Source organism: Nothoprocta perdicaria, unplaced genomic scaffold (genome assembly GCF_003342845.1).
Source record: "Nothoprocta perdicaria isolate Ctin4 unplaced genomic scaffold, notPer1 scaffold_91, whole genome shotgun sequence".
NCBI lineage: Eukaryota > Metazoa > Chordata > Aves > Tinamiformes > Tinamidae > Nothoprocta > Nothoprocta perdicaria.
In genome coordinates this window covers 1,044,304-1,061,260 of record NW_020456210.1, presented here as the reverse complement: position 1 = coordinate 1,061,260, position 16,957 = coordinate 1,044,304, and the positions used below count along the sequence as shown (strand labels likewise).

The following is a 16,957-nucleotide window of genomic DNA, read 5'->3' as shown; positions in this document are numbered from 1 at the left end:
GCGGCGGCGGCGGCGCAGCGCGCATGGGGGGAGGAGGGCGGGCGCGGGGGAGGCCCCAGGGAGCGCGCGGCCGCGGCCCCCCCGGGATGGCGGTGAGGGCCCCGGTGGCGAGGAGAGGCATGACGGGAAATTCCTGGGCACCGGCAGCCGCGGCCAAATATGAGCATGGAGCGGCSGCGGGAGCGCGCGCGGGCGGGAGGGAAGGGCGGCGGGAGCGGCGCGGGGCCGAGGAGCTTCCTGCTGCTCGCCCTGCTTTCCGCGGCCCAGGGGAAGGAGGCAGGGAAGGCCAGGGGCTGTCTAAAAACAAGTGTCTTTAAAGGCCCATTAACCACCCCGCGGGGGCAGTTCTTCTGTCACTGGTCTGCCAGAACAGCCCTCTGCTCCTTCCAGCACCTGTAAAGGCCATCTCACCGTACACCTTACAAGCCCAACACAGAAGAGAAAGGTTCTTCCCCTCCCTTCTTCAGGTCAAGGACTAGGGCAGCACTGGCCCTTCACCATAGTCCTGATCCTGGCCTTGGAAAGGCCCCATCTTCACTCAGGGCAACAAGGCACGTGAGCTCCGTGGTGCAGCTCAAAGCAGCATCTACGTCATCGTTAGGTCCCAACAGAGCGGCCAAAGAAGAATTCCAAAGCGAATATCCAACTTAAAGAAACATCCAAGGATGTAGAAGGTGAGGCACATATAAAAACCCCTAATAAACCTTTAATTTGAGCTTTTTTCTACCCTTTTTGTTTTTTAAACAGGACAGGGTGACAAGTTACATCAAACATGTGATCATTCTCAAATGTGTAGATATTATACACATTCCCCTCCCTCGCGCAGGAAGGGACATCAGTCAACAGTTTTGGGTAAAAGAAGCTGCATAATAGTCATATTACAATAATGAAATGTACAGTGTTTACAAGAAATGTATTTTAGAAGCAAGAAAGATGCATCTGCATCAAAAGGCGACCTTTTAAAATGCCACGACTATTTTTACATTCACTCTTGCAACAGGTCACAAGTTGGGGTCACTAAGGTCAGGTTAACAAATCACTATGATGCACATCAAATACAACAAAATTAGTTTATATACATATATAATACATATACATGTGTATTATACATATATGTATATAGAAAACTCATCAAAAATCTACCAGGCCTGGCACAAAATCTACTCACCCATCAAAAATATGTACTTGTCCTTGGTAAGTAGAGTTCTGCATGGCTGATTATATATTACATATACTCATTCATTAGCATCTGAGACATAAAACTAAGAATTTACTTTTTTCCCCCCACCCGTTAACAAACTCTCCAATATTAAACATGGTGCCCACAAAAGCACAAAGGTAAGGCACAAGAGGGTTTTCTGTTGCAGAATAGTGTGCATCATGTTTACTTTAACCATAAGAAAAACGTGCATTAGTTGTGCAAGTTCATGCTGCAAATCCATCATATCTACAAAATAAAGTGAGTTTCAATAAAATTCACTGCACTTGCAGTCTCACCACCTATGGAATATTCAGCTGGGTAGTTAGACACAGTCGAGTTGTAGAAGCGGGCACTAGTAAAACCAATGGTCTTAGATTTGCAACTAAACTTCTCAGCAACAATCTTGTAGTCACTAGCAAAAYATTAATGAATTTACAGGCTTGGAATCAAAATAGTTACTTTCAGCTGAACACCTGCCATTATTTCTAGTCTGTATCAGTCAAAATTGTTGCAAGGAAGCATGTACCTTTTCAAATTTCAAAGGGTAAATTGGTTAATTAAAACAAGTTATAAATGTATTTGGAAAGTCACTTAATCCTAATGGTATTTTGTCACAGCCCTGGCAATTAGAGTAATAAATACAGCTTTTCACAAAATATTTTTCCAGTATCTGCCAATTGCTTCTTTATTGCTCACAAATTTGAATTCATTACAATTGGTATCAGACCTTTCACACAAAATCATAGTCAGATATTTTAATATAAAACCTATAAAAGATATTTAACTTGTATCTAACACTTTAAGGTATTTGGCTTCTTGTCACGGTACAGCCAAAACCATATAAAACATTAGGTTTTGAATAAAATAGGAAGCTTATTCGTTGCTTCAATGGAGACATCCTCACAGAACACAGCCATTTTTGCCACCACCAGCATTTACAACTTATATACAAAACCCGGTATATCCACATTCAGCTTGTTTTCCCWCACACTTCTACGCAACCACCAATGCCAGGTTAACTTTCCCCATACCTCAGCCGCAGAAAATGATTCTTTTACAGCAACAAAACCCTAATATTGACTGAAAAGAAAAATAAGTTTTAAGTTACTCACCATCAGGAACTGTAGGTTGGTTGTTACAAAATACCCACAAGATTATTTCACAGGAAACTATGGAAATACAGGAAGTCGTCTTTTCTCCATGCTTTTGTATTATCAAAAACACTTCTTGGTGCAAAAAAATACAGTCACCACATCTGAAAAGGTTTAATGAACTCGGTAGTCCTCATGCAAAACTTAAATGCATTGGTTTACTAGAGCCCTGCCCTCCCCCCCACAAGCTTCCTGAAGCAACTTCTTTCCATCAGCTCAGTATCACTGCCTCACTGCGAAGTCCCTTTGGAAACGAGATTTCTGGAACGTTCAAAACTTTTATTTAATCCATTAAAGTATTACATACAAAAAGCACTAAAAAAGGAAGACGGCAGCCGAACAGGAATTCTCCTGTTGCAAGTAACAGTCCTAGCAGTTGTAGAAAGTCTTCTCAGGAACCTCCCTGAGAGTTCGTTGTGCCTGTCCGAAGACGGAGATGTGACATAGAGTTCATGTGTTTGTTGGATGGCTTCAGGGGAGTGTTGCAAGTAAGAGCCTGGGGAAAACGGTGGTGGTATCGGTCTAGCCGCAGGTATTTTACTGTTACCAGCTTCCCTACAAGGCAAAGCAACAGCACAACACAGATGGACTCATTTAGGATAATTATTACATTTTGCTTTAGAATATAACAAAAAACATTGTTTTCATCCCTGCTTAATACTACACACAGGCCATTTTAGAGGCCATTTCAAGTGCTCCCCATGCTGCTCTGCCACCTCCGGGCACGTTTGTTAGAAGCCCCAATCTCTTACCATCAAACCAAGAGCCGTGCAATGCCTTAAAAGCCTTCCCAGCATACTCTGGAGACAGACACTTGACATATACACAACCCTGCATAAGAAAGATAAAGAGAGCTTTGGTTTCACATCCAAAAGACAGGGAGAAACAAAGAATCAAGGAGTCACTAGGAAGACTCACCTCACGTGAGTTCTTGTCAACRGCAATATGAACAATTCCATCGTTATCACTGCATTTCTCCAAGATTGCTTCTTGAATTGCTAAATGCCAGTGATCGCCTATTTCCCTAAGCRAACGATAAAAGATTTAATTAGACACTAGTCTTTAAAAAGAAGTTATAGAACTATGTAGGAACAAATGTGTTACTATCAGCTCTAGCGACAATAGGAAACACTGGTCTTGGTGAAGTATACAGAGATTATCATTCAATTCAGTTTTATAAAAATGAACTTCTGCCATATAACTCATTTTGTGTTATCAGGATACTCCCAAGAAAGCACCTATGGTTTTAAATTGCCATACAAAAGTGTAAGCGTTACATTTTTATTTGCTAAAGGAATAAATAATGATCAACTTATGACATGTTGAAAAAATGGTCACCTTGGGAGAACTGGCATTAGAACTTTAGCTTTGATTGCTGAAGGAAATCTCTCATTTCATTAAAGGTTTTTTCTGGGGGAGGGGGGGGGCTATCCAACAGATGTACTCCTTGGGACAATTAATACACTCCAGCTGCCTACAGACATTCAGCCCATGGCATCAGATTAGAACGAGCCCAAAGTATCAGCCTGGGAAGTGTGTGTATCACATCATCTTGCCTGAATGTTTAGCACACGAAAAAATTTACTATTTATTCAGACGCAATTCATACTCTAGAATTATTTCCAAGCCTTAGAAGCAACAGACTGCATTAATTTCTGTTTAAAAGTTTCCCATTACAAAAAAAAAAAAAAAAAAAAAAAACACCTGCTTCAAATCTAGGCAGTCAAGGCCCTAAAATATATAATTTATTGATTTTATTTCAGCATTTTAAATGCAAACTCTGCAAGCTCTGCACAAGTCTAAACACTTTGAGACACTTTGGAAGCTACACTGGATCATGCTGAGGCCACATGTCAGTTACAGSCTCCCTTGCCAGGTGATTCAGTCATTTACAGGGCCCAAGGAGGCAGCCTGGCCATTGCTCTGGACACCTCCTTTGGATGCCTCCCTGCTTGTGCACTGACCCAAAGGCACAAAGCAGGACACACGACACGCAGCACAGGACAACAAGCAGCAGTACAATGATATCTTCTCAAGGTGCCACAGGCAGAGTTTTGGTACAACTGGCTTATTTCTTTCAACATATTCATCTTCACTGACTTCTTCCAAACCCCTCCGAGGAAAGSATTAGACGCTTTCAAATGAATACAGAAATTCAGACACTTGTGGCTTCTACTTACATAACTGGATCAAACATGTTGCGAATCTTTAGACATGGTGTCAAGCTGTTTGGCGGGGAATTTCTTCTGTCTAGATGAAATGCTACAAGAAAAATAAAGCAGAAGTATTTATTGACAAGCAGGATACTATCTAGTGAAGTGTAAACCTTGTACATTAAAACCTTTCAGTTTCTACTCAAAGAATGTTTTCCTCCATATATGGAAAGCTTCAAGCAAGTCCGAACAGTCATCTACTGCACTTAAGTACGTTACACCCAACAACTACATTACTTTAGTTTTACAACTTTGAAATTGAAAAAGACAATGCCTTCATTCATAATCAAGCTAGAAAAAAATCAAAGGAATCTAAGGTAGTTAAATAAATAATAATAAAAAAATAGTTTGCATTACATCTCAGTAAGAAGAGGTAGATGTTCTTGATTCTAAAGCAAATTTTTGGATCTGCAAGTTAAAAGTTCAGTTTTTAACCACCTGATKAATTTTCCGCTCTTCCATTTTCGGTCAGTTTGCTTGTCAAAGAAATAGGTGTTTATATGGATGCCACATCACATTTGTRCTACCATACATGGACAAGAAACCCTCTATAAGGATGGAGCTTTTGTAAACCTCTATACATGCTCTACATACATGATCAGAAAATTGCCTAAAAAACGGAAATGAATGACACCAGGAAGACATACAATAGGTATAAAAAAAGGGGAGAGTAAAAATAGCAGAGTAACTATTTCAAAGATGAATGATCCCACAAAAGATTTTCTGAAGTCCTAAAATACATAGTAGCTTCCTTCTAAAGTTACGATGCTCCTTGTAGGTGCCAAAACAGAAGAGTGAGACACGAGAGAAGGAAAGCAGGAGCCCGAGCCCTACAGATGCCACTCAGGTGCTTCCGTGCCCTGCAAAGAGTCCCCAGTGCCGCACTGGGAACRGAGGTGGATAACCTGGCAAGGCAACTCCCGAGACCCGGAGGAAGGTTTATTTTGAAGCTTTACAGATATGTTGATATAAACATTCCAACATACGACTAAATATCTCTGCAAGACATAACAACACTGCAAACTGATACTGGTCTTCACATTCCCTGCTATCAGTAGGGTCTAAGGTATTGAGGATGTTATACTCGAAGAGTTAGAAGTCTCAGCTCTAGGCATGTGACACTACAGGGACTGTGTTTCCTATTTTTTGAGATAAAATCTTAAAATTATATGAACAGCAGGATATGAACAGCACTGTTCATCCACAACTCATGAAAACAAATATCCTATTAGCAGGCACGACGAAGACACTCTGCATCAAAGACAAGCACTAGCCAAGAGAAAATTCACTGCCTGAAGATAAGGCAGAGACAATGCTCCTCATGTTAATGTTTATGAGGCAAGAAAACATACAGTAAACACCTAGACTTTTTAATCTATCCAAATCTATCCTATCTCCAAATCTATCACATATTTTTCCAAATAACTAAAAGTGCTTTTATCAGAACATGCACACACACACACACACACACACACACACACACACACAGCTCAAGTCAACACCACGTATTAACAACTGGCCAGGTTTCCCTGGAATCAGTCCTCTAAATATGCTGGTGACACAGCACCAAGTAGAGCTGCACATGGCTTAATGGGAAGTCCTTTTTCAATAGCACATGGTTTTGTAAAGTTTTTCACCCCGGTTAAAAGTTATACATAGGGTATACCACGAAAACTTTACAGAACTAAGCAGCATTGAAAAATAAAGGGACTTACCTTCCTCATGCAGGTTGGCTCCAGCAGATCAAGGGAGGGTGCAATGTCACCAGCATGTTGTGCACTGGGGCACCCCACCATGCTGAAGAAGGTGACCTGGGGTGGCCTAGTCATGGCCCTGCACCTGGAAAGGCGTGGGGTTGAGGAAACTGTGCTGACCGCTACCCGCTAGCTTTATTCAGCACATTTTTGATCTAAGGACAAAGAAGGGTGAGGTTATTTGCAGAGACCCAGTGCCCACAGGATCAACACTTGTGCAAGCTGCTTCTGAACTCCACACACAAGGTGTTTAAGTCAGCAGCGCTACCAACGACCTAAACAAGAGGAATCAAACAGGGAAACCAGTGCAGGTATCTATAAAAAACAAGCCCTGTCTGCTCCAGTTCCTAATATTCTTTCATCGAAGAGCACATTAGCAACTTAAAGCTTGAACAAGCTACTCAAGCCAGAGCATAACACCAGCCCTGACACAAGAATAAACTGCCCTGCTCTCCTAGAACAAACGTGCCCACAGCCATGGAATATATGGGAAAAAAGAAAGTCCTTTTTTCCCCTCAACAAGATTTCATACTGAATGAATATAAAAGTTTTGCAATTTAAAGGGAGCTCTCTATCAGAAGAGAGCTGATAAACCAAGCAGAAAAGTTGGTGTCCAAAACTGGCAAGATATAAAAATTACTGCTGGGCAGTATGACAATGAAAAAGCACACTAAAAATCAGGCCCCAAGGGGGAGGCTGGGGAAGAAACAGATGAGGAAAAGGAATTAATGTTTAATGCGGTGCCTACACAGCAGAATTCAAACTCGTGTAGTTACCAGACATCTCCAATTTCGCTGCACATCTACACCAGTGAAATAACTTAAAACTTCTGCGTGTGTTTTAAGTGATGGAGCTGCTCAGGTTACAGGGCTGATGCGAAAGTTTCCACTGGCGTGGAGGGAGGCCAAATATTCTCCTGACAGCAGCGCTCCTCACAGGGGCATAAACAAGTATTTCTGTGGGACAACAGTCTGAGCTACATGGTACCAAATACACATCTCACCTGCCAATTCTCTTCATAAATGCAAGTCCCAACACTAAGATTTATCACGCAGGGTAAAAGGAGGAGATAGAAGAAGAAAGCATGGGCATGACTTCATACAATAAATCACTGACAAAGTTTATAGGGTCTTCATAAATTTCCCCTCTAAGGAAAGCACTTTCAAGCAAAGCAAGTGATGTTCTACCTTAATCGCAATGTTGTTTTATTACCTTAAACTATATAGGACAGTATCATTTCACATTCAAACCAGAGAAGTGGTTGAGGGGCAGCCTCCTGCAAGCTCTGCCTCGCGGGCTGGAACACATTTAGAGTGGAGGAGGAAGGGGCTCCTGCGCAGTGTGATTAAGAGGAATGTGCAAGAAATGATGGCCCAGCCTTCTATACCTCCTGCTTCACTGCAAAAGAGATTTCCCAGGATCTCCTCCATTTTTATTAGAAGCAAGAGCAGAAAGATAAAACATCTAGCTGAAAGCGTTACACAGCACACGAGGTTTGCAAGAACATGCGAAAGGTATGAAGTACAATTAAACACTATTAAATACTAGTGAAATACTATTAAATACCCACAGCTAAAGTGGGTTTTAATATAATAGTACAGCTATAGGAGATCAGCATGAGACATATACAGAATTTTAGCATAGATATAGTCTCCGGTTTCCATTAAACAGTTAACAGAACTTTCCYCTTTCAGCGCGGAGAAAGGGCTGCATCCTCCCAGCGTGGGAGACGCGGTGCCATTCATGGAAGGCAACAGATTGCCTTCCACGCTGCAGGATGAAATATCACCCCACCTGCAGGGTACTTTGGAGAACCTCCATTTCGTCTCCAGAGCTGCCAAGGAATTTTTACTATCACTGGTAGTTTAGCTACTCCGGAGCTTTGCTTATGCATTTTTCCTTAAAGCTCCAGGTACTGAGGACATGACAGAACAGCAACATCCATTTTTTCTACAGAAAACTCAACACACTAGAAATAAATATTTCTTTCACTGCTTTAAGAAAATTACACTTTAGCATAAACAATTTTTAAATTTATTTTTGAATTAACAATTTTCTAGGCAGTTGCTTTCAAAACATTGCTCATATTTGTCCATCACCCTACAATATCAGCTTGTCTACCCTACTACTCCTTTTGACAAAACACAGCTAATGCACCTAGTAGACTCCTGACAAACCTCAAAAGGATGCCTTATTCTGAGAGAATTTTAYGAAAGCAAGAAAAAAAAATACTACTGTATCAAAGCACAGGGTGCATCCCRAAGGATTGTACAAAATGTCACAATGCCACAAAGTCAACCGCTAGAAAACCACGGATAAAACTCAACACTGACGCAGAGCCTTTATTTCCATGCATGCTACAGGTACCTACTTGAAACCATGCATCATATCATACATACATCAGTGGCCTAGTACACAGTGACTGACAAGTCAGAAGACTCTCTTCAATAGCACATACTCTGTGTTCTCCTACAGAGCACTACCAGATTCTGAAAGTTGAAAAACAAAAAGAAACAAACAAAAATRAAGGTGTGGAAGGCTTCACAAGATCCAAACCCAGGAATTCTGCTTTTATAGGTACTGAGTTTGTTCAGGCTTACCCAAAGATGAAGGTTAATATAATCTCCAGCCTGATTCATTAAGGAGTTCCGTATTAAACAGAAACATGAAGATTAGAATATAACCTTCCAGTTGATTTATATTTCCAAAAATGAAGAATCACCCATATTGGGGGAAAAGAAGTTGGTAAAAAGTGCAAGAGGTCACGGAACCATTCCCAGCAGCCGCGGGAAAGCAAGGAACTCAAACGAAAACTCCTTAGCCTGTGCAAGGTGCCTTTGCTTTGCAGTTAGCTCAGCTGCATGGAGCTCTTCCCAAATCCTTTCAACCCCACCAGGTCCATGCCCCTGTGCGGGAGGCAGAAACGGCCATGCCAGCTCTGCAGGGCCCTTTGCTCCGGGACAGCCCGACAAGGGACCGAGAAGAACTGCTGTCCCAAGAGCTGAGGAAGGTCACACCTTACCACATACTCAGTAACAGCACCGCATGGAAAGAGTACATCAAGCACATAGGTAGGTGACACACAAGTAACTGCTGCAGCTGACAGTTTCCCTATACGTGTACAGTATGGTAAACCTTGCAGAAGSTATCAAGGGGCTCAAATTCTTAGCAGTATTAACTAGGGCAGTAGCTGCGTTTAGAAATGAAGCTTTGGAAACTACTAATCTGTTGGAGTCTTGAATGAGCAGTTTATGGCCCACTGAGAATACCTTCATATGAAGGAAATTTCAGCTATCCCTGACAGAGGACAGAACATCACACAGTGACTGATACTACAAACACCACAAATGTGACAAGAACAACCGAGCGGATGAGACAGCCAAGAAATTGCAGAACACGAGTGTCATGCTCCCCAGCCTGTACAGAAGAGTAAATTATACAAGAGATTTAGTTTTATAATATGCATAACTTGCAGAAGCTACATTCAATAGTTTTTTTTCTCCCCCCAAAAATCAGTTGTAACAGCACTAAAAAGATGGAGCAGAAACAACCAGCAACAAAACCTGCCAGCACCTGCACTGCATGAAAGCTCCCACACATCCCTCGTGCATAATGTCCGAGGGGAATAAAAAGGCTCCCAACTCGTAAGGAAGTTGCTATTCACATCTTTCTAACTAAAAAATTCATTTTGAGAAACTGATCATTTCACATAGCTGTCACAGCAGAATGTCATTATTTACATAGTATATCTAGAGGAAAAAAAAGCAAAAGTAWCATTTTTGAGTGTATGATTTTTCAGTGAGAAACGCAGCACTAAAACCAGTACCRTAACTTTGAGGAGTATTTAATGACATCACAGCCAAACATTTGGGCATAGATGAGCAAGATATGGGCCGTGACTCCAGCTCACACTCCACTCAGATCATCGGCAAAGTATTCTGAGACATTTAGAAATATTTGATTTTTCATGTCAAGTATTGACTTGTCAGTCAGTCCCTGGGGGAAGGATTGTTTGGTTTTGCTTTGAACTTATGAGAAGGAAAAGTTCAATTCATTATTAATACTTGCATTAGTAACACTATGACCAAAACAGGCGCGTTCCAGAAGAACATAAATGAGAAAGCACTTGCTTCTTGCAGGGGTTTCTTCTGTTTAATTGAGCCCAGGGAGGGGAGAAAGACTCTTTTCTAGCTATGTTTCATTCAGCCTTTAGTTCAATGCCACAGAATTACAGGATAGCATCTGAAAGTAAGTAAAGTTGATCTGAGGAAAGGARGAGCAGCAGCTCCCTCTTCCCTCAGCATCAGAATAAGTTAATGAGYTTTCATAAATTAGGATTCTGTGCAGTGCTTATTTGAATCACATCGGAGAGAGAACATAGCATGAACACAATGTAAAATAGACGACAGAGTCACAAGACTTAAGGAACTGGCACGTAGGTCTTCRTGTTCACCTGTGATACCCGGGATTTGCTAGAAGTGACCATTGCTTTACATTGCAACCCAGTATTCAAAGCATTTAGTCAATGAAAAGTTGAAACTCTAATTAAAAACTTGAAGCCTTGCATGAAGGCAGACAATTGACCAAGAGCTAGAGAAGATGAGCACTGCAGACAAACCACAGGGTCTACTGGGTTCCCTGASAGTGTTAGCAGCTCCACGATAAGCACACAGGTGCTCACTACTGCAAAGCTCACTTACGTTGACAACCTCCTCTATCAAAGCAAATGCTTTGCTGTGCCAGAAAGCTTCAATTAAGAACACTCAGAACTGGAAAACTCCCATGACAGAAAGGAAGCACCACTAGGAGATGCTATTTCTTAGCATCTCCTTTACTAAAAAATAAGAAACATTTTAGTGACTGAAGATCCTTTTATCCCAGCAGCTTCCTTTCCACATAAGGGAACAGYTCCACCTCCAAATTCTGCCGTAGGGTATCTGACTTAGCAGCAGCAGATTCAAATCTAGAGGCTCCCATATACCTGCTGCCAGGGACCATTGCGTTACTTCTAATAGGTAAGTAGAAGTGTAAGGGAGGTCAGAATCAGACCAACAAAGTTTTTGAATTCACACAAAAGAACAAAATAATTTTGGCTACACGCAGTCTGGCACATTTCYACAGTAGCTACAAAGAAAGTCTGTTTTGCATGAAACAAGGAAAAAAGGCAAACTAACAGAAGAAGCGATAAACAGAACTGACAATTCATAACCACACTTCAAGGAGTCAGAGAAAACAAGTCTTTCATTTGCAAGTGACAAAGCCTCGTTCAGCAGGTAAAAGCACACAATTTCAACCAGAGTATACGTGCAAAATAGCTAAACTGTTCTATACCTTGGCCTTGCCACACCTTCGATGGGATTACTAAAATTTTGTCGCACGCTGCAGAAGGCTGCATCCACTTCCAAACCAGGAACTCGGCACCCCCTATTCTTCGCATCTCGGTGACAACTCTAGATTCGTTTGCTGCGAGGAAGTCAACTGCTCTATCCCAGACTTTCCTCATTTTCTTCCTGAAAGCAAGAATTACACGAGCATTACAACAATCCAYGTAGTTGACCCCCAGCTCAGGGAAGAAATCCAGTGTTGATCTCGGCCGCACCTATAAGGCGATCAAAACATACCCAGACAATCTACTAAATCAGAATCGTAGAATCACAGAATGCTTAAGGTTGGAAGGGACCTCAGAGGTCATCTAGTCCAACCCCAAAATTAGCTCAGTTAATTGCCCAATTCATTCCCAAGCTGAATGCTTTTTTCAAAGGAACTGCTTTAAGAGCTACAGGGAGAACCTACCTGTCCTGAGGGGCTATTAGAGAATCACGCACGTGTGGAATAGGCATGTAAGGCTGCAAGTCTTTATTTTCCGAACAAGCTTCGCTGTGACTTCTTAACACATCTGAGAACACCATAAGCAAAAACACAGTTAACTAAAGTAAGTTTAAGCAAACAAAAATATTTAATGCTGCCTATGAAGGGCTCCACTGACATTTCCAGATACAGTAGTTAAAACAGCAAAGGTGTTTTTGACCTTTTAAAGCATTTCTCCTCCCAAATACACTAAAGGTAAGTCAAAGAAACTAACTACACAAAGTGTCTTTGCATACTCTGAATACATTTGGAATAATGGCGACGTTCTTGCTGTTAATCTTGATTGCCACTTTTAGCCATTAGCAAAGATAGCCCCCTTTAAGAAAACACTGCATTTTCCACAATAAAAACTGTACTCGTAAACCAAAAAGGCCAGAGGTTAAAATAAGGAAAGAGATCAGATTTCTCTATCTTTTCTACCATCTCTGGATTTACAATGACTGTCACAGAAAGTGGTAAATCAGGACAGTGGATGTAAAGATGCCATTCAAAACAAGCACTTAAAAAAAATCCATGGACAGAACTACTAAAAGCATTGCAACTGCAAGTACAAAGCTGGAATTTCAGAATTCAATTACACTTTCTATTTTAGTAGGACAAATCTGATCAAGCTGACTAATTAAAGCTCTCCTTTCTATTGAAGGAACATTAAGGATGGAATCAAGAGTTAACCCAAATTTTAAGAGTGGAGCTGAAAGAAAATGAATGGAGAAAGCAACATGTCACCATATTTAAAGTCAACCAACATCCCTTCTGTATTTGCATTTTCAGTAACAGATTATACCCTGTCTGGTCAACGGTAATTTATTATAGCTATGATGATATAATTCACAAATTTAAGATTTGATACCAAATGCCTGTATTAGAACATGAAATTGGCTTCTTTCCTAGTACTCTTAACAGGAAGAAGACTGAGAGAGTTAGACACACCTGACAAGCAGCTGGAAAACACAACTACCCAAATTGGTCAGTGCACAGAGAGTCTATGTGAGGCTGACACAGAGGCATCACATGTGATTTGAGAAGCCTTACCTATGATTTTTACCACCATATCATACATCTGCCTTGTCTCCTCTTCCTCTTTTGCCCAACGGTATTTCATGTAGTGCAAGACTCCCCATACCATTGCTATACCTGCATTAAATGAATAAAACTCTTTAAGCATTACTGAATTGATGATTATTGAACGAAGTTCACAGTACATGCTTTAAAAGTTGAATTAGCTAATATTAAGGTACCTCAAACTTCAAATCTAGTGAAGTACGTGGTCTTCATCATCAAGATTTTGTATTTTACTAACAAAACAAGACTTGCATCAGAATACTATTTTCTGAAGAACATACGGATTCAGCTTTTTTTTTTCCATTGTTTTAACAACGACGTGGGCACCCTTTTGCTATTATCTTAGTTGAAATTTTACCCTACAGCATAAATAAATAAATCACAGAATTGAACTACCATGGAGAAATTCAAAATTACTCTATATAAGGTGATAACTTGGAAACTGTTAGGATTTAAAAGTGTGTAATATTCCTATTTACAGACAAGTCACATGCCTTAGACATATAAGTCAAAATGAATGAACTTTGCTTCAGTTCAGTTACCGATTTGCAAGTGAAGCACGGCCTGCTCATCTGCTATCTCCAGAAGAGAAAAGCTAGCTAAGAAGGCCAGCAAAACAAGCTGAGAGGCCATCAAAAAAATCTCCTTTCCTATCTCAGATTGAGGGCACCACTATGGAGGAGATCTCTCAACAATGAAAAATATATGCAAGTGTTAGATACATAGTCAGTCTCCGACACAAGTGACCGCAGCGCAAAGTCTGCTGATATAAGAAGAGAACAAGTAGCACCATTATTTTAACCCCAAATGGGTGCTTACTAATTATGGTCCATCTAACTTTATATAAACCTCTGTATTTTAAAAAGGTGCTTCCTCATAAGCTCCATTATAGATGAGAAAGTTGAGTTACCAAGTGATATGCTCGAATATAACTGATTGGACCAGTGACCAACTCTTGAGTTTTGCCTTGGAATCCAATCCAACACACTACCCACTCCTATCAGCAGGTGGCAATCTGGGCCGGGATGCCAAGCTCTCCTTTGGTTTGGCAGAAAACTAAGGAAGGAGGTCTTCAATCTTCTGTTCCATAGGTATGAGATTGTTAAAATTAAAATTGAATAGTTACTGAAGACCAGACACACAAGTCTTACTGGAGGATTAGGTACATACGCATTTTTTATTATTTTTTAAACATAGAGTTAGAATTTTTGGTGACAATCATGTTGACATCCCAACTTTTCCTAGATGCTGGAAATATAACTCCAGCAAAGATGCCTCTCAAACACTACTGAAATGCTCTTCAATTACTGCTACCCTATCTTTTTTATGAGTTTTTGTTTGTTTGTTTTAATGTCAGTTCGATCTGGATGTTTGAAAGCCACAAGATTTTGCTTTTGAAGAGAAATACCAAAGTTCAGCTGATTGTAACAGCAGGTAATAGCAACCAATGAAAAAATGCAGTGGTACATCCACAGTGCAAAACAGATTGTTGCAACCAGGAGACCACCTGGAGCTCTGAGTTGGATAGTTGAACAAAACACCCCCACACACCTCAAGCAATTACATAAATGTAAGTTACAACAAAAGGTTAACCTTTTACTCACCCAAAAGTAGTATTGATAATCTATGAGTCACGTTAACAAATGCACGTCGAAAACGACACCTGAAAGACATCTTTGGACTAGTGGATTCCAGGTACTTCACTTCTGTCACGTTACTGACGTTTACCTCATTTGGGTCACTGCTAAGACACCTGTTAAAAACAAACAAAAAAGGCATTTACAAAAAAAAGGATACATTCTGATAAGAGTTTAAGTTAGAAAATAAAACCCACTTACTTTATGCCAACATCTTCCCCACTATTCAAGATCCATTGTAGTGATGTGTTAAGTACACTTTCATATTCTGGATCTAAGGTCTGTCAAAGAMAAATATTAATGAGCAGTTTCTTTAATAAACTGAAAAGTTGCCATGCCAAAATAAAACACAAATACCACACAAACAAATAAGCAAGCAAACCTACATGTTTTGGTTGAGTCTTCATTTTTTGCATATTGTTCACTAGGCAAAATGAATCCATGCAAGCTATGAGCAGCTACGGGACTTACTAATATTCCTTGAATTGAGGGCTATTTGAAAAGTGAAGCCACATTCACCATTTTATTAATAATTACAACCTGCAGCAAGAAAAAGTTATTCAGCCACTAGGCGGTGCTCAGAGAAAGTCTACTTCAAAACATCAAACGAGATAAAACTTGCTGAAAATTGACCCTATAAAGAAGTTCTTATTTTTTTAAAAAAAAGCTCAATGAAAAGCAATTTTAATTGATATTTTAATTGATATTTTGTAAATATTCCAATGTTTCTAATAATATTGCTATATAGGAAGTGGTATATGCTTTCTTAAGCTAGTTTACATCAATTACAGGAGAATATTCACTGAAATCTGAGCAAAGACTGTCTCCATAGTTCACCTTACATGTCCTTTCACAGAAAATGAAATATAATAAGTTAATACAGTACATGAATCGGTATTCTCCAAAAAAAATAAAATAAAATAAAATCCTGATCTTGGCTTTGAGTCTTATACGTTGCAACTAGCAACTACTTTTAAAAACAAGTATAAAAAGTCATTGCCAATCCACACCTTAGCCTATTAGCAGCTTCTTCAGGATGCTCTTCAAATCACCCATATGTGTATAAGGTTCATCTTGGCTTTCCGGACATTAACAGTAAAGTCACATCAGCTTAACATCCTAATCTCCCTCCACCAAACCAGTTAAGAGGGGACAAAAAATGTTTCTACCCTAAGCTTTTGAAAAGGTTCAAAGTGTTTCCTGCTGGATGGGACATGAGGATGTGCAAAAAATAAAGCTACAAATATCAAAACACTGGAAACACCTTTTACTGGGGAATTGGGATTTCATAGTATTGGGCATCTAGCAAATTAATAAAGAAGCCCTTTGGGACCATTTCTGTTTAATGGAGCAGAGACTGGTCTCCAAAGAGCTGCTGCCCGTGAGGCCCACAGCAAAGAGCCAAGCTCTGGGATCTCCTGCTGAAGACACGAGGGCAGCATCCTAGCACAACAGGTGCCGAGCAACTGCCTCAAAACACGGTGTCCTGGGCACCAGAGAAGCTTTGGAGATCTGCTTTGCAAAACTTTAATCCGCTTTGTGTTGGTCGGTCATCTCCATCAACTCAAATTGTCATCTATTCTTGCATTTTAATCACAAGAAAAACATGCATGCAATACAGAACTACTTTTCTATATTTGCATTGCAGATGAATTTTTCTTTCCCCTTCCCCCCCCAAATAAACATGCTTCTCATGATTTTTAAGATTAATACCAAACATTTCCAAATAACATCCAAGAGCAAGCCAAATTTTAGACTCCCCACAAGATAAAAAAAAAACCCAAACCTTCCAAGTTGTAGCTTATATAAATCCTAGAGAGAATCAATGAAAAATACCTCGATTGCTTACTTTCAAATATGCAGCTGCCTCCTGGACGGTAAGGTTTCTTTGATTAGAGCTGCCACATTCATGTTCCCCTGGTAAAATTAAATTTTCATTTATTTTAATCTACTTGTTACTGCATTAAATAAAATTACCTAAATACAATTAACACAATCCATACAAGCAGCAATAACTGAAGAATTCTCCCAAGTTCCACTAAAAATACAGGGGGAAAAAGTTCTTGAATGA

General features: G+C 40.2%; 1 protein-coding gene across 1 annotated transcript in view; it reads right to left on the bottom strand.

The window, feature by feature from the left end:
* Positions 1-868: 868 nt before the first annotated feature.
* The window catches only part of LEMD3 (LEM domain containing 3), a 42,422-nt gene continuing 26,333 nt past the window's right edge, over positions 869-16,957 (bottom strand). The window contains exons 6-15 of the mRNA XM_026052773.1: positions 16,736-16,803; positions 15,088-15,167; positions 14,854-15,002; positions 13,220-13,321; positions 12,113-12,215; positions 11,651-11,829; positions 4,533-4,614; positions 3,271-3,376; positions 3,105-3,183; positions 869-2,907 (exon numbers count right to left, since the gene is read on the bottom strand). Of these exons, the coding sequence (XP_025908558.1) occupies positions 2,744-2,907; positions 3,105-3,183; positions 3,271-3,376; positions 4,533-4,614; positions 11,651-11,829; positions 12,113-12,215; positions 13,220-13,321; positions 14,854-15,002; positions 15,088-15,167; positions 16,736-16,803 (1,112 nt within the window). The 3' untranslated portion in view covers positions 869-2,743. The remainder of the gene's footprint in view (positions 2,908-3,104; positions 3,184-3,270; positions 3,377-4,532; positions 4,615-11,650; positions 11,830-12,112; positions 12,216-13,219; positions 13,322-14,853; positions 15,003-15,087; positions 15,168-16,735; positions 16,804-16,957) is intronic.